Source organism: Ranitomeya imitator, chromosome 6 (assembly GCF_032444005.1).
Source record: "Ranitomeya imitator isolate aRanImi1 chromosome 6, aRanImi1.pri, whole genome shotgun sequence".
NCBI classification, from domain to species: domain Eukaryota; kingdom Metazoa; phylum Chordata; class Amphibia; order Anura; family Dendrobatidae; genus Ranitomeya; species Ranitomeya imitator.
The window spans coordinates 211,072,626-211,096,088 of NC_091287.1; the positions used below are offsets into that span (position 1 = coordinate 211,072,626).

A 23,463-nucleotide genomic window follows, 5' to 3' on the forward strand; every position below is an offset into this window, starting at 1 on the left:
CAGTCCGGGGTCCACCATGCAGAGATGACACCTGCAGCTGGGTAATAGCGGATGGACGCTTGCTCACTAGTGGGTTAGACCTCACCCAGTTGCTTCACAGAGTCGCCGTAAATACGATGCGCCGTGTTAGCAGTCACAGGGTGCAGCTGAAAGACACTAGTGGGATCCCTATGAATCACCCCCACTAAACTTAAAATTTCCTACAACGGTGTGTACTACTCCCTTCAGAGGAGAGCACAAACAGGCAATAATCAGAGTAGAAAGAGAAGTGGGAGCCCCTGCTGCACAACTGAGCAACAAGACAAGTACATTAGAGTCTCTAGTTTGAGAAATCAATGCCTCACAAGTCCTCAACTGGCAGCTTCATTAAATAGTACACGCAAAACGCCAATGTCAACTTCTACAGTGAAGAGGCAACTCCGGGATTCTGGCCTCCAGGGCAGCATGGCAAAGAAAAGGCCAAAAACTGTAATCTTTATTAATAATATAGAAAAAGACAATAACACACACAGAGGCCCTAAGCTGGCAAACAAAGTGATTGGATGCTGTGTAATATAAAATACCCCTATATGGCCCTAATGGACCCTATTAAACCATTCTTATCAGCGGAGGTTGGCACCCTAGCTTGTACGCAAAATGGCGCCCCCGCTCACCCATGGCTAACCCTAGATGCACCCTAATAATCCCTAAATAGGTATAGGGTGCAACTGGTACCAACCAAATGACCTGAAGCCAAAACATAATGCCGTAGTGATAAGAAGAAATGAAGGGGTAACAAAAGTGAAAAAGCCATATCTGAGACTGGCTAATAAAAGGAAAAGATTAACCCTGCTGTTCTGTTGGTCAAAAATGACCGACTTTGAACTTCAATATTCTTTAAAATATTCAAGATGCGGCTCTGAAACCCGTGGCCGACCGACCCATCCTCATTTAAGTCAATCAACCACAAGTTTCAGAACCGCATCTTGAACACCCCAAAAAATACCAAAGTTCAAAATAGGTCTCCCCAGACCGAACAGAACAGCAGGGTTAATATGGGCAAAAGAACACAAACATTGGACAGAGGAAGATTGGAAAAAAGTGTTATGGACAGACAAATACAAGTTTGAGGTGTTTGGATCACACAAAAGAACCTTTGTGAGACGCAGAACAACTGAAAAGATGCTAGAAGAGTGTTTGATGCCATCTGTCATGCATGGTGGAGGTAATGTGATAGTCTGGGGTTTGCCTTAGTGCTGGTAAAGTGGGAGAATAGTAAAAGGTAAAAGGGATTTTGAATATGGAAGGCTTTCACTCCATTTTGCAATGTCATGCCATACCCTGTGGACAGCGCTTGATTGGAGCCAATTTCATCCTACAACAGGACAATGACCCAAAGCACACCTCCAAATTATGCAAGAACTATTTAGGGAAGCAGACAGCTGGCATTCTATCTGTAATGGAGTGGCCAGCGCATTCACCAGATCTCAACCCCATTGAGCTGTTGTGGGAGCAGCTTGACCGTATGGTACGCAAAAAGTGCCCAACAAGCCAAACCAACTTGGGGGAGGGGCTTCTGGACGCATGGAGGATTACCTCAGCAAATTAACTGCTAAAATGCCTAACGTCTGCAATGCTGTAATTGCTGCAAAGGGAGCATTCTGCGACGAAAACAAAGTTTGAAGGAGAAAATTATTATTTCAAATAAAAATCTTTTTTCAAACCTTGTCAATGTCTGAACTAGATTTTCAATTCATTTGGCAACTCATTTGATTAATAAAAGTATGAGTTTTCATGGAAAACACAAAATTGTCTGGGTGATCCTACAAACTTTTGAAAGTTAGTGTATATAAAGTATATTTACTATATGCATTAATTATGAAAAGTAAACTTTTTTCAATGTTATCTTTTTTTGTAAATTAAGTTACATAAATATAAATGACATATGTAATAAGTGATAGAAAGAGTAATTTACACACATTAAATTTATATTATTTGGAATGACATTAAATTGTTTAGTCCTTAATAGGTTACAAAATGAAATTATGATGTAATGTATATGCAAAATAAAGAATAATTACCTGCTAAACTGCCAGGTCTCTGCAATGTGGCTGTGGCATATAGTTCTTGTGAAGGCTTAGTGTACTGATCAGAGGAATGAACTACTCGTTTTGTAGGAGACAATGTGGCATACGAACCAATTGCTGAACTCAGCTGATGTAAAGGCGAAGAAGATATATTAGACTGGATGGTTGGTGGAGAAGTCACTCGAGCAGATGAAAGAGACGGACCCGCTGATGATACAACAATGTTGATAGGTGAACTGGTACTGTAGGATTTGGCGAGACGACTAGGGGATTGTTTTGGAGAAGAAATTCTCTGTGTGGTATTATAACCAGTACTCTCTGATGCGGAGCCCACCCGCTGGAGTTTAGTTGGAGAGCCTACTTGCTGCATTGATAAAGGAGAGCTAACTCTCTGTGATGGCAATGTTGAACTCGAATAAAAAAATGCTGAAGAATGTGGAGAATCAGGTAAATGAAATGCACTCGCATGGCTTGGCACAAAGGATTCTCTTGAGTGAGAGGCAGCATGTGATTGTGGCTGCTCAACACTAGAAGACTGAGATACTCTGTTGCTTGTGCTCTGTAAAAGAAAAGAATACAATATAGTATTTTAACATGCAAACACACATTTATTACAGTATACACATTTTAGTAATGGAGTAAACTGTTTCACACATGCAATAGAATACTGTTTCTCTGTTCTGGTTTTAGTAACAGAGAAGCAGAAGTCATTTGGACAAAGAACGACAAGCAGAACTTATTGCTCCATTAAATAACACACAAAGTGAAAATCAGACAAACTCCAAAATGATCAATGAGTTTATTTTCTTTCAGTTCAGTGTTTTACAAATTTAAGTCCTCACAGCCCCCCACAGGTCACATTTTCAGGTTTTCCATAGTAATGCACAGGTGAGAGAATTTTCGGATGCTTTAATCATATTTTCACCTGTGCAATACTAAGGAAATCCTTAGAACATGACCTGTTGGGGATCGGACCATGAGGACTGAAGTTAGGGAAACACTAATCTAGTTCATCAGATGAAATTACATAGCTTTCCTCATTCCGAAAATCCATCCGTTTTTATCTTTAGCATCATGAAAAGCATTAGATCTTCTTGTTAAATGCAGCTAGGTGAGAATCTACAGAATACTGTTACCCCTTCATTGGTTTGAGAGGCATAGCTTGACCACTATAGCCTAGGGAATTGACCATAGGAAAATAGGTAAATCCTCTGGTGGTCGTCTGTACAGGAAGGGACACAATAGTAGTATTGGAGCAAGAGTTTGCCCTATTCACTTGATATAATATGCACAAATATTAATTAATAATAATATAATCAAGAGAATGCCAAGAGTGTGCAAAGCAGTCATCAAAGCAAAAGGTGGCTACTTTGAAGAACCTAGAATATAAGACATAATTTCAGTTGTTTCACACTTTTTTGTTAAGTATGTAATTCCTCATGTGCTAATTCATAGTTTTGATGCCTTCAGTGTGAATTTACAATTTTCATAGCCATGAAAATACAGAAAAATCTTTAAATGAGAAGGTGTGTCCAAACTTTTGGTCTGTACTGTATTTAGTATACCTTTTATATACAGTCATAGCCAAAAGTATTGGCACTAGTGATGATCGAGCACTAAAATGCTAGAGTGCTCAGTAAATATCAGTGAACTTGTTTGGAAAACATTCACCAAATTCAAATTTGCTAAGAACATAGCTCATTCAGATTCATATTCGGATTCTTGAGCATTTTCCTTCAAAGATGGCAAAACTTGGGCACTTAGGACTTTGGCTAGGATAGTGGTGCTGTATGATGAGCGGGGGATGTGTTTTATGAGGTAGGGGGTGGGGAGAGGTGAGGGGTAAGCGGTCTGCTTTTTTTAAAAAATAACTAGACCACATTTCATAATCAAAATCATTTGGGCTAATAATATGGTGCAGGCACCAGGCCACATTTCATAATCAAGATCGTTTGGCATAATTCTCTAGTGCAGCCACCAGGCCACATTTTATCATCAAAATTGTTTGGGCTAATACTGTGGTGCTGGCACCATGCCATATTTCATAATATAAATCATTTGTGCTAATACTGTTGTGCAGGCATCAGGCCACATTTCATAATCAAAATAGTTTGGGCCAATCTTGTTGTGCAGACACCAAGCCACATTTCCTAATCAAATCATTTGGGTTAATGTTGTTGAGGAGGCACCAAGCCAAATTTCCTAATCAAAATCATTTGGGCTAATTTTGTTGGGCAGGCAACAGGTTACAATTCAAAATATAAAAAAAATTGGGCCAAAACTGTAGTACAGGCTCCAGGCCACATTTTGCTTTGAAAATCTTTGGGCTAATATTGTGGTGCAGGTGCCAGGCCACATTTCATAACCAAAATTGTTTGGACTAATGCTCTGATGCAGGCACTAGGCCATATTTCATAATCAAAATCATTTGGGATAATACTCTGCGGCAAGCACCAGGCCACAAGTCATAATCAAAATCATTTATGCTAATACTCTGGTGAAGGCACAAGGCCACATATCATAATATAAATCCTTTGTGCTAATACTGTAGTGCAGGCACCAGGTCTCATTTTGTTATCAAAATCTTTGGGCTAATAATATGGTGCAGGCACCAGGCCACATTTCATAATCGAGATTATTTGGTCTAATTCTTTTGTGCAGGAACCAGACCACATTTTATTATCAAAATCATTTGGATTAATACTGTTGGGCAGGCACCATGCCATATTTCATAATATAAATCATTTGTCCTAATACTGTGGTGCAGGCACCAGGCTACATTTCATAATCAAAATCATTTGGGCTAATACTGTTGTGCAGGTACCAGGACACATTTCATAACTAAAATTGATTGGGCTAAAATTCTTGTGCAGGCACCATGCCATATTTCATAATATAAATCCTTTGTGCCAATACTGTGGTACAGGCACAATGCCACATTTTGTTAGCAAAATCTTTGGGGCTAATACTCTCGTGCAGGCACCAGACCATATTTCATAATATAAATCCATTGTGCTAATACTGTGGTGCAGGCAACAGGCCACATTTCATAATGAAAATAGTTTGGGCTAATTCTGTGCTCCAGCCACACTATCTGAGCCAATAAATAGTGATTATAAATTTAGTCACAGGTGACTGACAGGTCTGAGCCTAGTTTTGTGAAACAGCTGGTTAAAAGAGTGGAAAAAGCAAGGTTGTGGTGGAAGGGGGAATAGGTTTGGTGTTTGAGGTGTACGTGGGGTAGATGGTAATTTTACTGAAGGCTCTAGTGAACACAGTCTCTAAACGCCCAACTTGACTGTGTGGAACCCAGATGGGCCATTCTGCAGAGCTGTTCACACATTCTATTTCTTGGGCATCAGAGGTCTGCTCCAAAGATTCACAGAATGCAGAGGAGAAAGGCATCTGCACAGTGTTAGGGTTGGCGGAACGCACCGAATATATTTATTAGATGAGATAGGTGCGTTCGCAACCCGGGATCCACCGTGCAGGAAAGAACCTGCTGCTAAGCAAGGCAGCGAAGCAAATTAGTACAAACGAACTCTGTTACTTCATAGAGCCCGTAGTAAAGAGAACGCTGTGCCCTGCTTAGCTCACAGGGGACACAGCTACTGTGTAGAGCCGACAGTGGTAATGCAGTCCAACCAACAAGCAGCTCCTCTCCGGTGGAGCTGGAATTCTAGTGGCTATTAGCCAGCCCTGAATTCAGACATAAACTCCTCGCCAGAGGTGCCAGCATTCTAGGGGCTTATTTCAGCCGGGTCCCTGACTGCATACACAAAACTCCTCGCCGGAGGTGCCAGCATTCTAGGGGCTTATTTCAGCCAGGTCCCTGACCACACACACGACCACACTGGCGCTGAGCTCATACATATTTGATACTAGCGCATGGCCGTGTGGTCATGAAAACCTTTTATAGCTGTAGCACCTACAGGACCTTCCCAGAAGGACCAATGGAAGGCTGCCACAGAACTTGATCAGGTACAGGACCTTCCTGGTGGACCAATGGAAATTGTTGCAGTACCTGAGCATGTGACCCTTGATCTCCACTGAGAGATCTTACCCTGGGCATGCTCAGTGTGTGCAAAGCAGGACTTAGTCCCAGAAAAGCCTGCTCGCTGCAGACCAGTGCAGGGTACAATAGTACAATAGTAGAGCCTGGAGAGGCAGCAGTAACCCTTTGCACAGTATCAGATTCAGTGAGACGCTGGGACCGACGCTGAGCAGGCTCCACTGCGGCCGATGCAGAATGGGAGACCGCAGCAGACATGGTTCGAGATTCCCCCTGTGCAGCGGCGGGAACTCGACTTCTAACATTAACCCCCCTCCTAGGGCCCCCCTCCTTGAGCCTTGCTACGCTCAAAAGCTGCAATGAGCAGCGGAGCCCGAATGTGCTCCACAGGTTCCCAGGTTCTATCTTCTGGACCGTGACCCTTCCAGTCCACCAGATAAAATTTCTTGTAACGTACCACCTTGCACCCCACGACAGCATTCACCTCAAACTCATCCGTGGATGAACCCGATGTCCCGGCAGATGACTCAGAAAACCAGGACAAATGAACGGGCTTTAAGAGGGAAACGTGAAAAGTGTCGGTGATACTAAAGTGTGGAGGAATAGCCAAACGGTAGACCACAGAGTTGACTTGTTCCAGAACCTTGAACGGGCCAATGTAGCGAGGCGCAAACTTAGTGGACTCAACTCGCAGCCTGATGTTACGGGTGGAGAGCCACACTAAGTCGCCAGGAGCAAAGGTCAGAGCGGGGCGCCGATGTGTATCAGCAGAAACCCTCATTCTCTCCTTGGAGGCCCGAATGGCATCCTGTGTGTGGTCCCAAATGTCACGTGCCTCCACCGCCCAGTCTGCCACCCCAGAATCGGTGGATGACACGGGCATGGGCACAGGTACACACGGATGCTGGCCGTAATTAAGGAGAAATGGAGTCTGCCCAGTGGAATCGGCTACGGCATTGTTCAAGGCAAATTCCGCCCAAGGAAGCAAAGATGCCCAGTCATCCTGCCTAGCAGAAACAAAATGCCGCAAGTATGTCACCAGAGTCTGGTTGGTCTTCTCTACCAACCCATTCGTCTCGGGATGGTATGCAGAGGAGAGATTCAACTCTATGCTGAGTAAACGGCAGAGCTCTACTCAAAGCCGAGACGCGAACTGGGGACCACGGTCACTGACAATTTTATCAGGCATTCCATGTAAACGGAAAATATGCTTTATGAACAACGCCGCCAAGTCCCGTGCAGAAGGTAACTATGGAAGCGGCACCAAGTGCACCATTTTAGAGAAATGATCGGTGACAACCCAGATAACGGTGCAGCTACGAGACTTGGGTAAGTGTCAGGATCCTGTCAGCACTGGCGCACTGCCACGGCTGAACAAGGTGACTCACCCACACTGCTGGAGAGCCCAGAGTCAGATACTACAAGGAAAACTCAGACAGACGGGACCTGCACAGCGTGCTGAGTATGGTAGAGAACAGAGGGACCTACGATCATGTGACCACAGGGGGCGGGGCTTAGCGTCCTGCTGTTGGGGATGAGTGCAGGATTTTACAGGGAATCTGAAATAGAGGAGAGGGAAACTCAGGTCGGACAGGCGGGGGTCATACACGGAGAGGGCGGCGCGGTACAGAAGGGGCGAGCAGAGAATAGTCAGAACGTAGCTAGAGATCAGAAAACCAGAACGGGCAATAGACGGTACAGAAAGAGCAGGCAGGAATCACAACAGGGACAGGACCAGATCAGAAAATAAACACACAGACTTTAGTACTTGCACAAAACAGAGGCACACCAGAGTCAGACACACTCAGCCATGAGTCAGCGTATAAACAAAAAGGATTGACCTCACAGTGAGGCTATAAAAAGCCTCCCAGGATCCAGAAAGAGGCCATTCCAGTTAACCCTGCAACTACCTGACCCGAGAGCACAGTAAACCATGACAGTACCCCTTACTTAATGGGGGGCCTCTGGACCCCCAGGATTCTCAGGATTCCGAGCATGGAATGCCCAAACCAGACGATCAGCGTGTACCGATCTGGCCGGCACCCAAGACCGGACCTGCGGCCCGTACCCCCTCCAATGCACCAGGTACTGTAAAGACCCAAAACTCAAAATCCATTAAGTTCAAGGCGGCGCCTGAATCCACAAACGCCATGACAGAAAATGATGACAATGAGCAGATCAAGGACACAGATAACAGAAATTTAGGTTGTACAGTACTGATGGTAAATGAACTAGCGATCCTCTTTGTCCGCTTAGGGCAGACTGAAATGACACGAGAAGCATCGCCACAATAATAACACAACCTATTCTGATGTCTGAATCCTTCTCGTTCCGTTCTAGACAGAATCCTATCACACTGCATTGTCTCAGGAATCTGCTCTGAGGACAACGCCACAGCGCGCACAGTTCTGCGCTCCCGCAAGCGCCGGTCAATCTGAATGGCCAGAGACATAGAATTACTCAGACCGAAAGGCGTGGAAAACCCCACCATAACATCTTTAACGGATTCAGAAAGACCCTTTCTTAAAATTGCCGCCAAAGCATCATCATTCCATTTAGTCAACACAGACCATTTTCTAAATTTCTGACAATACGATTCTGCCGCCTCTTGACCCTGAGACAGGGCCAACAAGGTCTTCTCTGCTTGATCCACAGAATTCGGTTCATTATATAATAATCCTAAAGCCTGAAAAAAGGAGTCTACATTAAGCAAAGCCGGATTCCCAGATTCCAGGGAAAATGCCCAATCCTGTGGATCGCCACGCAGCAGGGAGATGACGATTTTAACCTGCTGAATGGAATCACCAGAGGATCGAGGTCTCAGAGCAAAAAACAGTTTACAGTTGTTTTTAAAACTCAAAAATTTGGACCTGTCACCAAAAAACAAATCAGGAGTAGGAATCTTCGGCTCTAAAACAGGAGGCTGAACAATATAATCAGAAATACCCTGTACCCTAGCAGCAAGCTGGTCTACACAAGAAGCTAATTCCTGAACATCCATGCTAGCACAAGACTCCTCAGCCACCCAGACAAAAAGAGGGAAGAGAAGACAAAGCAGACTGCAGAAAAAAAATGGCTCAACACCTTTCTTCCCTTCTTCTGAGATGCATTTAACTCATTATTGGCCAGTTGCACTGTTATGATCCGGTGACCTTGGAGCCGCATGAAACTTTCTCTGGAGTAGGTGGTAACTGTACTGACCGCAAATCCTGAACTAACATCGCAACTAGAAGTAGCCGTGGGGTGTGCCTAACAAACCCTTGACACCTCGACACAGCCGGAGGACTAAATACCCCTATAGATGGAAATAGGAATTCTACCTTGCCTCAGAGCAGAACCCCAAAGGATAGGCAGCCCCCCACTAATATTGACTGTGAGTAGGAGAGGAAAGACACACGCAGGCAGAAAACAGGATTTAGCAAAAGAAGCACTCTAGCTAAATAGGAAAGGATAGGACAGAATACTAAGCGGTCAGTATTAAAATCCTTCCAAAAATATGCACAGCAGATAATACAAAAAATTCCACCATCTAACTAAAGACGTGGAACGTATATCTGCAACTCCTGAGAATCCAACTAGGCTGAGTAAATACTGACACAAACTAAGCTGGACAAGAAAAAACAAATGAATAGCACTGAATTATAAAGCACACAGCATGTGTGCCACAGAAACAAAACCAGACACATATCTTTGCTGATTTGGCAGCAAGGCAGGAGGAACCAGACAGAGGTCCAACACCTCCAACAACCATGGACAACTGGCAAGGACTAATGAATCCTGCACACCTAAATACCCCAGTCAGAACTGCAATCAGCAGATACACCTGACCAGGACTGCAACCCAGGGACAACTGCATTACCACCTACAACCACCGGAGGGAGCCCAAAGGCAGAATTCACAACAGTGACCCTCGATCTCCACTGAGAGATCCTACCCTGGGCATGCTCAGTGTGTGCAAAGCAGGACTTAGTCCCAGCCCGCACAGAGCCCCGGCACACACGCACAGAGCCCCGGCACACGCACAGAGCCCCGGCACACACGCACAGAGCCCCGGCACACACGCACAGAGCCCCGACAGCCCGCACAGAGCCTCTACGTGTATGCACAGAGCCCCAGTAGCCCGCAGAGAGCCCCGGCACACACGCACAGAGTCCCGGCACACACGCACAGAGCCCCGGCATACACGCACAGAGCCCCGGCACACACGCATAGACCCCCGACACACACGCACAGACCCCCAGCAGTCCGCACAGAGCCCCAGGACACATGCACAGAGCCCCGGCACACATACACAGAGCCCCGGCACACATGCACAGAGCCCCAGTAGGCCGCAAAGAGCCTCGGCACACACGCACAGAGCCCCGGCACACACGCACAGAGCCCTGGCACACACGCACAGAGCCCCGGCAGCCCACACAGAGCCTCAGCACACACACACAGAGCCCCGGCAGCCCGCACAGAGCCCCGGCACACACGCACAGAGCCCCGGCAGCCTGCACAGAGCCCCGACACACATGCACAGAGCCCCGGCAGCCCGCAAGAGCCCCGGCACAGACGCACAGAGCCCCGGCACACACGCACAGAGCCCCGGCACACACGCATAGCCCCGGAACACACGCACAGAGCCCCGGCAGCCCGCACAGAGCCCCGGCAAACACGCACAGAGCCCCGGCACACACGCACAGAGCCCCGGCACACACGCACAGACCCCCGGCAGCCTGCACAGAGCCCCGGCATACACGCACAGACCCCCAGCACACAAGCACAGAGCCCCTACACACATGCACAGAGCCCCGGCAGCCCGCACAGAGCCCCCGCATACACACACAGAGCCCCGGCAGCCCCCACAGAGCCCCGGCACACACGCACAGAGCCCCGGCACACACGCACAGAGCCCCGGCACACACACACAGACTCCAGGCAGACCGCACAGAGCCCCGGCACACACGCACAGAGTCCCGGCAGCCCACAAAGAGCCCCGGCACACACGCACAGACCCCCAGCACACAAGCACAGAGCCCCTACACACATGCACAGAGCCCCGGCAGCCCGCACAGAGCCCCGGCAGGCCGCAAAGAGCCCCGGCACACACGCACAGAGCCCCGGCATACACGCACAGAGCCCAGGCACACACGCACAGAGCCCCAGCACACATGCACAGAGCCCCGGCAGCACGCACAGAGCCCCGGCAGCACGCACAGAGCCCAGGCACACACGCACAGAGCCCCTACACACATGCACAGAGCCCCGGCAGCACGCACAGAGCCCCGGCAGGCCGCACAGAGCCCCGGCACACACGCACAGAGCCCCGGCACACACGCACAGAGCCCTGGCACACATGCACAGAGCCCCGGCAGCCCGCACAGAGCCCCGGAACACACGCACAGACCCCCGGTAGCCTGCAGAGAGCCCCAACACACACACACAAAGCCCGGCAGCCTGCACAGAGCCCCGACACTCGCACAGAGCCCCGGCAGGCCACACAGAGCCCCAACACACACGCACAGAGCCCCAGCAGGCCGCACAGAACCCCGGCTGGCCGCACAGAGCCCCAGCAGGCCCGCACAGAGCCCCAGCATGCCTGCACAGAGTCCTGGCACACACGCACAGAGCCCCGGCAGGCCGCACAGACCCCGCCCGCACACACAGACACGCACAGTGTCCGCCCACGCACTGGCCACACTCTTCCCCCCTCTGGAACAGGATGTAGAAGGACAGAAAGGGCTTATTTACATTCCGATATTTTTGTCCCATTGACTTGCATTGGTATCAGGTATCGGTATCAGCGATATCCGATATTTTTTGGATATCGGCCGATCCAAACCGATACCGATACTGCTGGAGATCGGAAGGTATCGCTCAACACTAGACATAACTTATGCACTAGACATCATTAAAAACACTATAAAATGTTAATTAAAAGTCAGCGGCATTTAGCATTCCAACAGATATTAACCCCTTCATGACCTTGGGATTTTTTGTTTTTCCGTGTTCGTTTTTCACTCCCCTCCTTCCCAGCCATAACTTTTTTATTTTTCCATCAATTTGGACATGTGAGGGCTTATTTTTTGCGGGACGAGTTGTAATTTTGAATGACATCATTGGTTATAGCATGTCTTGTACTAGAAAACGGGAAAAAAATTCCAAGTGCGGTGAAATTGCAAAAAAAGTGCAGTCCCACACTTGTTTTTTGTTTGGCTTTTTTGCTAGGTTCACTAAATGCTAAAAATGACCTGACATTATGATTCTCCGGGTCAGTACGAGTTCATAGACACCTAACATGACTAGGTTATTTTTTATCTAAGTGGTGAAAAAAAATTCCAAACTTTGCTAAAAAAAAAAAAAAAAATTGCGCCATTTTCCGATACTCGTAGCGTCTCCATTTTTCGTGATCTGGGGTCAGTTGAGGGCTTATTTTTTGCGTGCCGAGATGACGTTTTTAATCATAACATTTCGGTGCAAATATGTTCTTTTGATCGCCCGTTATTGCATTTTAATGCAATGTCGCGGTGACCAAAAAAACGTAATTCTGGTGTTTCGAATTTTTTTCCCGCTACGCTGTTTAGCGATCAGGTTAATGCTTTTTTTTAATTGATAGATTGGGCGATTCTGAACGCGGCGATACCAAATATGTGTAGATTTGATTTTTTTTTTATTGATTTATTTTGATTGGGGCGAAAGGGGGGTGATTTAAACTTTTATATATTTTTTATTTTTTTAACATTTTTTTCAACTTTTTTTTTTTACTTTTGCCATGCTTCAATAGCCTCCATGGGAGGCTAGAAGCAGGCACAACTCGATCGCCTCTGCTACATAGCAGCGATTATCAGATCGCTGCAATGTAGCAGAATTGCAGGTGTGCTGTGAGCGCCGCCCACAGGGTGGCGCTCACAGACACCGGCGATCAGTAACCATAGAGGTCTCGAGGATCTCTATGGTTACTAAGGAGAAGCATCGCCGACCTCCGATCATGTGCGGGGGTCAGCGATGCCGTCATTTCCGGCCGCCCGGCCGGAAGCGGTAGTTAAATGCCGCTGTCTGCGTTTGACAGCGGCATTTAACTAGTTAATAGGTGCGGGCAGATTGCGATTCTGCCCGTGCCTATTACGGGCACATGTCAGCTGTTCAAAACAGCTGACATGTCCCGGCTTTGGTGCGGGCTCACCGCGGAGCCCTGCATCAAAGCGGGGCTTCTGACCTCGGACGTACTATCCCGTCCGAGGTCAGAAAGGGGTTAAATAAACTAGGCTGTTACATTGTCACCAAGGGTCCACCAGTTACCTTCCTCATTACTTTTATACAATGACCTCTATTATTTGAACCTACTAATGGGATACAATCACTAGGAATGTATTTAGTAACCTGTCATCTAATCGGTCTGTTCTCATCCAGGAGAAGGACTCTTCTTCATTACAAATAGGAAGGATATCCTTTCCAGCCAAAAGTGAATGTCAACCATTTACTAATATATTCACTTGTTGTAAGTTCGCAGAATACGCACTGTGATGACATGGTTCCGGGATTTACCGGCATCACTTTTTTGTAGTTCACAGGAAACTTCCTGTGCTGAATCAGTTCTGGGATTACATCGCCGTCACACCGCTGCATCTAACTATCCTCCATATTGCCATGGACTAAACTCCATGGAACATTGAGATTGAGAATGCGTACACTCACTGTCTTTCACTGCCCATCAACTACAATGTGTCCAGTATACTTGCGCGTTAGCGCCCGTGCAAATGATCGCTTTCAATTTCTAAGGTGCCATGAGTCCAAGCGCCATACTGCGCATGTTTAAAGACTTTGCAAAAATTCTGCTACGCATGTTATTGCTATAATAATAAATGCAATTAAGGAGGCAGAAATATTTGATTCATCAGGATAACAGGTAAGTATTACCTCTAAAGTTGAGCTCTATCATCTTTGTGTTGACAAGAAAATAATTACATTAAGTTAGGAGGATCATGCCTCATTGCATGCCATCCTGGGTCCTTGATTTAAAAGAAAGCTTGATTCTCAGCCTAGGTTAGCCTATCATATCATAACGAGTCCTATTTCTCATCTTTATTAGTAAATATATTTTTAGTGAGTATGGATCACTTAATAGTTCTATTAATTAGAACAGGTTCTCTACAAACGGTGCACTTTCCACTCTAAAGGAACGCAGTAAAGGTAAAGCCCCCATTAAGGCTCAAAGGAGTTTGTGAGTTAACGCGATAGATCCATCTTGCTATCTCCTGTAACAAGATATTATCTTGGTCGCCCTTCCTAGGTCCTAGGGTCATGTGTATGATAGAGATGAGCAAATATTTCACTGTTCGGTTTGGATTACAATTGCCGAATTTGCAATATTTGCCAATTTATTAGTTAAATATTCACCGAACATCATTGGAGTCAATGGGAGGCAAAAACAAATGCACACACAACACCTTCAAGTGGGCCCAAAAGCTGCCAAAATGCATCAAATTTGGGACAAACACCAGGAAAGTGGCCTCAATTCACCCACAGTCCAAATTTTAGAATGGCACGGCAGCAATCAGCCATGCATTAGGTATCAGTGTTTATGCCAGCATTTACACCTTTGAATTGAATGTCAAATTAAGACGAGGTGGGTGAGTATAGTATAATGGGAAGTGACATCTCTTACACTACAGTCAACCCAGTAAATGGAGAGACTCATTCAGGAGTGTTCACATTTCAAACAATTAGTGGCAGATAGGGTTGAGCGACTTTTACTTTTTTAGGATCGAGTCGGGTTTCGCGAAACCCGACTTTGTCAAAAGTCAGGTAGGGTGAAATCGGCCGATTATCGCGAAAACTCGGGGATCGACTGAAACACAAAACCCAATGTAAGCCAATGGGGAATCAAAGTCGGCAGTGAGTGGAGGACAGGAAAACACCTACAGCGCTCATTTTAATTTCAAAATCATCAATTCATGTCACTTAAGCTTGTGAATCTTAATTTACCTTATAATAATAGTTAGGCATTGAAAATTGGGGGTCATTTGGCTAAAGTTGTGGTGGGGTAGGGCTGGTTCAAGTTTTTCGTGGGCCCAGGAAACGCGAACTACATCACGGCGGTGGAGCAGGGAGAGGTAAGTATTAAACTTTGCAAGTTCTGTGATACCGAGCAAGCAGGGGGGGGCCCACTTGTTCACATTGGCTCTGGCACAGGGCCCCTCAAAGTACGGCGGTGTGTTAGACGGTGGGGGCGCCTCCCACCGGCAGAGACACTTTTGCGTACTATGAGGGGCCCTGTGCCAGTGACGCCGCCAACGAGTATGCCCCCCCACCTGATGAAGGAACCTGCACTTTCATCCGCACCTTCGTCTTTGTCCCCGTGTAAGATGGTATAGTATGCGGGAAGGGGAACCTGACTTTCAGCAGGGTCAGATTCTGGCTGTGTAGAGTGCAAGGTGAATGTAGTGGTGTGGGTCAATGTACTAGCAGACTCATGTAGCAGTGGCTGGCCAATGGGCAGGATGAGGAGTAAACACAGATATAGTCCCAAAGAATAAAGTGGGCTAAATGCAGTTCAAAATTGGTAACAGGACTAAACAGGCGGCATAGCTTTGTTCAGTGGAGAAAAACTGTAATGAGTGGCAGATACAATTAGTAGGCCCAAGTAATAAAGTGGGCCAAATGAAGTTCTAAATTGGTAACAGGAGTAAACAGGCGGCACTGCTTTGTTCAGTGGAGGAGAACAACAAGCAGCGGCAGACACCATTAGTAGGCCCAACCAAGCAAGTAGGCCAAATGCAGTTTAATATCTGATATAGGCCGAAAGCCTGAAGATTGAAGCTCAGCTTTGTAAAGTGGAGGAGAACACCAAGCAGCGGTAGACACCATTAGTGCGCCCAACCAAACCAGTAGCCCAAATGGAGTGTAATATCTGATATAGGCCAAAAGCCTGAAGATTGAAGCTCAGCTTTGTAAAGTGGAGGAGAACACCAAGCAGCGGCAGACACTGTTAGTACGCCCAACCAAACCAGTAGCCCAAATGCAGTTTAATATCTGATATAGGCCAAAAGCCTGAAGATTGAAGCTCAGCTTTGTTCAGTTGAGAAAAGCAAGCAGCCGCAGACACCATTAGTATGCCCAACCAAACCAGTAGCCGGAATGCAGTTTAATATCGGATATAGGCCGAAAGCCTGAAGATTGAAGCTCAGCTTTGTAAAGTGGAGGAGAACACCAAGCAGCGGCAGACACCGTTAGTAGGCCCAACCAAACAAGTAGTCCAAATGCAGTTTAATATCTGATATAGGCCGAAAGCCTGAAGATTGAAGCTCAGCTTTGTTCAGTTGAGAAAAGCAAGCAGTGGCAGACACCGTTAGTAGGCCCATTGTTGGCCAAATGCAGTTTAATATTTGAAATAGGCCGAAAGCCTGAAGATTGAAGCTCAGCTTTGTTCAGTGGAGGATAACACCAAGCAGCGGCAGACACCGTTAGAAGGCCCAACCAAACAAGTAGTCCAAATTCAGTTTAATATCTGATATAGGCCGAAAGCCTGAAGATTGAAGCTCAGCTTTGTTCAGTTGAGAAAAGCAAGCAGCGGCAGACACCGTTAGTAGGCCCAACCAAACAAGTAGGCCAAATGCATTTTTATATTTGATGTAGGCTGAAAGCCTGAAAATTGAAGCTCAGCTTTGTTCAGTGGAGGAGAACAACAAGCAGCGGCAGACACCGTTAGTAGGCCCAACCAAACAAGTAGGCCAAATGCAGTTTAATATTTGATATAGGCTGATAGCCTGAAAATTTAAGCTCAGCTTCATTCAGTGGAGAACACCAAGCTGCGGCACACACCATTTGTAGGCCCAACCAAAGAAGTAGGCCAAATGCAGTTTTGCTATGATTAGGTGGCCTTGGAGCAGCATGAAAACCTTCTCTGGAGTAGGTTGTAACTTATACTGACCGCAAACCCTGATCCTATCACCGCAACTAGAAGTAGCCGTGGGGTGTACCTAACAAGACCTAGACACCTCGACACAGCCGGAGGACTAAATACCCCTAAAGATGGAAATAGGAAAACTATCTTGCTTCAGAGTAGACCCCCAAAGGATAGGCAGCCCCCCACAAATATTGACTGTGAGTTGGAGAGGAAAAGACACACACAGGCAGAAAACAGGCTTAGCAAAGGAGGCCACTTCTAGCTAAATAGAAAAGGACAGGACAGAGTTCTGTGTGGTCAGTAAAAAAACCCTTCCAAAATATCCACAGCAGAAAATACAAAAACTCCACCATCTAACTAAAGACGTGAAGAGTATAACTGCAACTCCAGAGAATCCAACCAGACTGAGAAAAACAGCTGACACAGTATAAGCTGGACAAATAGAAACAAAAACTCAGCACTGAAAATAAGCACACAGCAAGTGTGCTTCAGAAAAAGAAACAGACACTTATCTTTGCTGAACTGGCAGCTAAGCAGGTGAGGCCAGGCAGAGATCCAATACTTCCAAAGAAACATTGACAACTGGCAAGGGCTAAAGAATCCAGCACACTTAAATATCCCAGTCAGAACAGCAATTAGCTGATACACCTGGCCAGTGCTGTGACTCAGAGACAACTGCATTCCCACCTACAACCACTGGAGGGAACCCAAGAGCAGAATTCACGACAGTACCCCCCCTTGAGGAGGGATCACCGAACCCTCACCAGGACCTCCAGGACGATCAGGATGAGCCAGATAAAAGGCACGGACCAAATCAGCAGCACGGACATCAGAGGCAAAAACCCAAGAATTATCCTCCTGGCCATAACCCTTCCAATTGACAAGGTACTGAAGCTTCCGCCTCGAAAAACGGGAATCCAAAATCTTCTCAACAACATATTCCAACTCCCCATCAACCAACACAGGGGCCGGAGGATCAACAGAGGGAACAACGGGCTCCACATATTTCCGCAACAAAGATCTATGGAAGACATTATGGATAGCAAAAGAGGCCGGAAGCGCCAGACGAAAAGACACCGGATTAATAATCTCAGAAATCCTATAAGGACCAATAAACCGAGGCTTAAACTTAGGAGAAGAAACCTTCATAGGAACATGACGGGAAGACAACCAGACCAGATCCCCAACCCGAAGCCGGGAACCAACACACCGACGACGGTTAGCAAAGCGCTGAGCCTCCTCCTGAGACAACACCAACTTGTCCACCACATGAGCCCAAATCTGCTGCAACCTGTCAACCACAGAATCCACACCAGGACAGTCAGAAGGCTCAACCTGCCCAGAAGAAAAACGAGGATGAAAACCAAAATTACAAAAGAAAGGCGAAACCAAAGTAGCCGAACTAGCCCGATTATTAAGGGCAAACTCGGCCAATGGCAAAAAAGCCACCCAATCATCCTGATCAGCAGACACAAAGCATCTCCAAAGTCTGATTAGTTCGCTCGGTCTGGCCGTTTGTCTGAGGATGAAATGCAGAGGAAAAAGACAAATCAATGCCCAGCTTGGCACAAAAGGCCCGCAAAAACCTAGAAACAAACTGGGAACCTCAGTCGGACACAATATTCTCCAGAATACCATGCAAACGGACCACATGCTGAAAGAACAACGGAACCAAATCAGAAGAAGAAGGCAATTTAGGCAAAGGCACCAAATGAACCATCTTAGAGAATCGGTCACAAACAACCCAGATAACCGACATCCTCTGGGAAACAGGAAGATCGGAAATAAAATCCATAGAAATATGCGTCCAGGGCCTCTCAGGGACCGGCAAGGGCAAAAGCAACCCACTAGCACGGGAGCAACAAAGCTTGGCCTGTGCACAAGTCCCACAGGACTGCACAAAAGAACGCACATCACGCGACAATGAAGGCCACCAAAAGGACCTACCAACCAAATCTCTGGTACCAAAAATGCCAGGATGACCAGCCAACACGGGACAGTGAACCTCAGAAATCACTCTACTAGTCCATCTGTCAGGAACAAACAGTTTCCCCACAGGACAGCGGTCAGGTTTGTCAGCCTGAAATTCCTGAAGAACCCGTCGTAAATCAGGGGAAATGGCAGAAAGGACCACCCCATCTTTCAGAATACCGACCGGCTCTAAGACCTCAGGAGAATCAGGCAAAAAACTCCTAGAGAGGGCATCAGCCTTAATATTCTTAGAACCCGGAAGGTACGAGACCATGAAATCAAAACGAGAAAAAAACAAAGACCATCGAGCCTCTCTAGGATTCAACCGTTTGGCAGACTCGAGGTAAATCAGATTCTTATGATCGGTCAAGACCACAATACGGTGCTTAGCTCCCTCAAGCCAATGTCGCCACTCTTCAAACGCCCACTTCATAGCCAACAACTCCCGATTGCCGACATCATAATTGTGTTCAGCAGGCGAAAACTTAAGGGAAAAGAAGGCACACGGTTTCATTAAGGAACCAACAGGATCCCTCTGAGACAAAACAGCCCCTGCCCCAATCTCAGAAGCGTCAACCTCAACCTGAAACGGAAGAGAAACATCCGGTTGACGCAACACTGGAGCAGAAGTAAAACGACGTTTAAGTTCCTGAAAGGCAGAGACAGCTGTAGGGGACCAATTTGCCACATCAGCGCCCTTCTTCGTCAAATCAGTCAAGGGTTTAACCACGCTGGAAAAATTAGCAATGAAACGGCAATAAAAATTAGCTAAACCCAAAAATTTCTGAAGGCTCTTCACGGATGTGGGCTGAATCCAATCATGAATGGCCTGAACCTTAACCGGATCCATCTCCATAGACGAGGGAGAAAAAATAAAGCCCAAAAAGGAAACCTTCTGCACCCCAAAAAGACACTTAGACCCTTTCACAAACAAAGCATTGTCATGAAGGATCTGAAATACCATCCTGACCTGCTGCACATGAGACTCCCAATCATCGGAAAAAATCAAAATATCGTCCAAATATACAATCAGGAATTTATCAAGATAATCCCGGAAGATATCATGCATGAAGGACTGAAAAACAGATGGAGCATTAGAGAGTCCGAATGGCATCACAAGGTATTCAAAATGGCCTTCGGGCATGTTAAACGCAGTTTTCCATTCATCACCCTGTTTAATATGAACAAGATTATAAGCCCCCCGAAGGTCAATCTTAGTAAACCAACTAGCTCCCTTAATCCTAGCAAACAAATCGGAAAGCAAAGGTAAAGGATATTGAAACTTGACCGTGATCTTATTCAAGAGGCGATAATCAATACAGGGTCTTAAGGAACCATCTTTTTTAGCAACAAAAAAGAACCCCGCTCCCATCGGTGAAAAAGATGGCCGAATATGCCCTTTCTCCAAAGACTCCTTAACATAGCTCCGCATGGCAGCATGTTCAGGTACAGACAGGTTGAAAAGTCGGCCCTTAGGAAACTTACAGCCTGGAATCAAGTCAATAGCACAATCGCAGTCCCTGTGCGGTGGAAGGAAACTGGACTTGGGCTCATCGAATACATCCTGAAAATCAGACAAAAACTCCTGAATTTCAGAAGAGGAAGAAGGGGCGATAGACATCAGAAGAAAAACATTATGAACCACCTGACAACCCCAACTAGTCACAGACATGGACTTCCAATCCAAAACAGGATTATGTACCTGCAACCACGGAAAACCCAGCACGATAGCATCATGCAAATTATGCAACACCAGAAATCGACAATCTTCCTGATGGGCTGGCGCCATGCGCATGGTCACCTGTGTCCAAAACTGGGGCTTATTTTTAGCCAAGGGTGTAGCATCAATGCCCCTTAAAGGAATAGGGTTCTGCAAAGGCTGTAAGGGAAAACCACAACGCCTAGCAAAGTCAAAGTCCATTAAGTTCAAGGCAGCGCCTGAATCCACAAATGCCATGACAGAAAATGATGACAATGAACAGATCAAGGACACAGGTAACAGAAATTTAGGTTGTACAGTACTGATGGTAAATGAACTGGCGATCCTCTTTGTCCGCTTAGGAGAGACTGAAATGAAATGGGAAGCGTCGCCACAATAATAATACAACCTATTGAGACGTCTGAAACCGTGTCGTTCTATTTTAGACAGAATCCTATCACACTGCATAGGCTCAGGAATTTGCTCTGAGGATAACGCCATAGCGCACACAGTTCTGCGCTCCGCAAGCGTCGGTCAATCTGAATGGCCAGAGACATAGAATCACTCAGATTGGAGGGTGTGGGAAACCCCACCATATCATCTTTAATGGATTCAGAAAGACCCTTTCTGAAAATTGCCGCCAAATCATCATTATTCCATGTAGTCAACACAGACTATTTTCTGAATTTCTGACAATACAATTCAGCCGCCTCTTGCCCCTGAGACAGGCCCAACAAGGTCTTCTCAGCTTGATCCACCGAATTAGGTTCATCATACAGTAATCCTAATGCCTGAAAGAATGAGTCTACATTAAGCAAAGCAGGATCCCCAGATTCCAGGGAAAATGCTCAATCCTGTGGATCACCCCGCAGCAGGGAGATGATGATTTTAACTTGTTGAATGGAATCACCAGAGGATCGAGGTTTCAATGCAAAAAACAGTTTACAGTTGTTTTTAAAACTTAAAAAATTGGACCTGTCACCAAAAAACAAATCAGGAGTAGGAATCTTCGGTTCTAAAGCAGGAGTTTGAACAATATAATCAGAAATACCCTGTATCCTAGCAGCAAGCTGGTCTACACGAGAAGCTAATTCCTGAACACTCATGCTAGCACAAGGCTCTTCAGCCACCCAGAGATAAAGAGGGAGAAGAAGACAAAACAGACTGAAGAAAAAAAAATGGCTCAAGACCTTTCCTCCCTTCTTCTGAGATGCATTTAACTCATTGTTGGCCAGTTGTACTGTTATGATTAGGTGGCCTTGGAGCAGCATGAAAACCTTCTCTGGAGTAGGTGGTAACATACTGACCGCAAACCCTGATCCTATCACCGCAACTAGAAGTAGCCGTGGGGTGTACCTAACAAAACCTAGACACCTCGACACAGCCGGAGGACTAAATACCCCTAAAGATGGAAATAGGAAAACTATCTTGCCTCAGAGTAGACCCCCAAAGGATAGGCAGCCCCCCACAAATATTGACTGTGAGTTGGAGAGGAAAAGACACACGCAGGCAGAAAACAGACTTAGCAAAGGAGGCCACTTCTAGCTCAATAGAAAAGGACAGGACAGAGTTCTGTGCGGTCAGTAAAAAACCCTCCCAAAATATCCACAGCAGAAAATACAAAAACTCCACCATCTAACTAAAGACATGGAGAGTATAACTGCAACTCCAGAGAATCAACCAGACTGAGAAAAACAGCTGACACAGTCTAAGCTGGACAAATAGAAACAAAAACTCAGCACTGAAAATAAGCACACAGCAAGTGTGCTTCAGAAAAAGAAACAGACACTTATCTTTGCTGAACTGGCAGCCAAGCAGGTGATCCAATACTTCCAAAGAAACATTGACAACTGGCAAGGGCTAAGGAATCCAGCACACTTCAATATCCCAGTCAGAACAGCAATTAGCTGATACACCTGGCCAGTGCTGTGACTCAGAGACAACTGCATTCCCACCTACAACCACTGGAGGGAACCCAAGAGCAGAATTCACAACAAGTTTAATATCTGACACCGGATGAAAATTGAGGCTCAGCTTTGTTCAGTGGAGGACAACTGTAATGGGAGGCAGACACAGTTAGTAGGCCTAAATAAGTAAGTAGGCAAAATGCAGTTCAAAATTGGTAAGTGGAGTACACAGGCGGCATAGCTTTGTTCAGCGAAGGACAACTGTGATAAGTGGCTCAGACAGACAGTAGGCCCACAATTAAAAAAGGTGGCTAATTGCAGTTCAAAATTGGTAAGAGGAGTACACAGGCGGCATAGCTTTGTTCAGCGGAGGACAACTGTAATAAGTGGCTCAGACAGACAGTAGGCCCACAATTAAAAAAGGTGGCTAATTGCAGTTCAAAATTGGTAAGAGGAGTACACAGGCGGCATAGCGTGGTTCAGCGGAGGAGGACAAGTGTAATTAGTGGCTCTGACACACTGAGTAGGCCTAAAATAAAAAAGAAGGCTATATTCAGTTCACAATTGGTAAGAGGACTACAGAGGCGGCATTGCTGGGTTCAGCAGTGGAGGACAACTGTTGTGAGAGTCTGACACAGTTACTAGGCCCAAATAAGTAAGTAGGCTAAATGCTGTTCTAAATTGGTAAGAGGAGTACACAGGCGGCATAGCTTGGTTCAACGGAGGACAACTGTAATAAGTGGCTCAGACAGACTGAGTAGTTCTAAAATAAAACAGTTGGCTGAATGCAGTTCCAAATTGGTAACAGGAGTACACAGGTGGCATAGCTTGGTTCAGTGGAGGACAACTGTAATAAGTGGCTCAGACAGACAGACATACAGACAGAGGCCTAAAATAAAAAAGGTGGTTTCATGCAGATC

General features: G+C 46.2%; 1 protein-coding gene across 4 annotated transcripts in view; it reads right to left on the minus strand.

The window, feature by feature from the left end:
* CTNND2 (catenin delta 2) overlaps positions 1 to 23,463 on the minus strand; it is a 2,169,946-nt gene that overhangs the window by 1,655,964 nt on the left and 490,519 nt on the right. For all 4 annotated transcript variants that reach the window (XM_069730454.1, XM_069730453.1, XM_069730452.1 and 1 more), the window contains exon 7: positions 2,061 to 2,625. In XM_069730454.1, the coding sequence (XP_069586555.1) occupies positions 2,061 to 2,625 (565 nt within the window). The remainder of the gene's footprint in view (positions 1 to 2,060; positions 2,626 to 23,463) is intronic.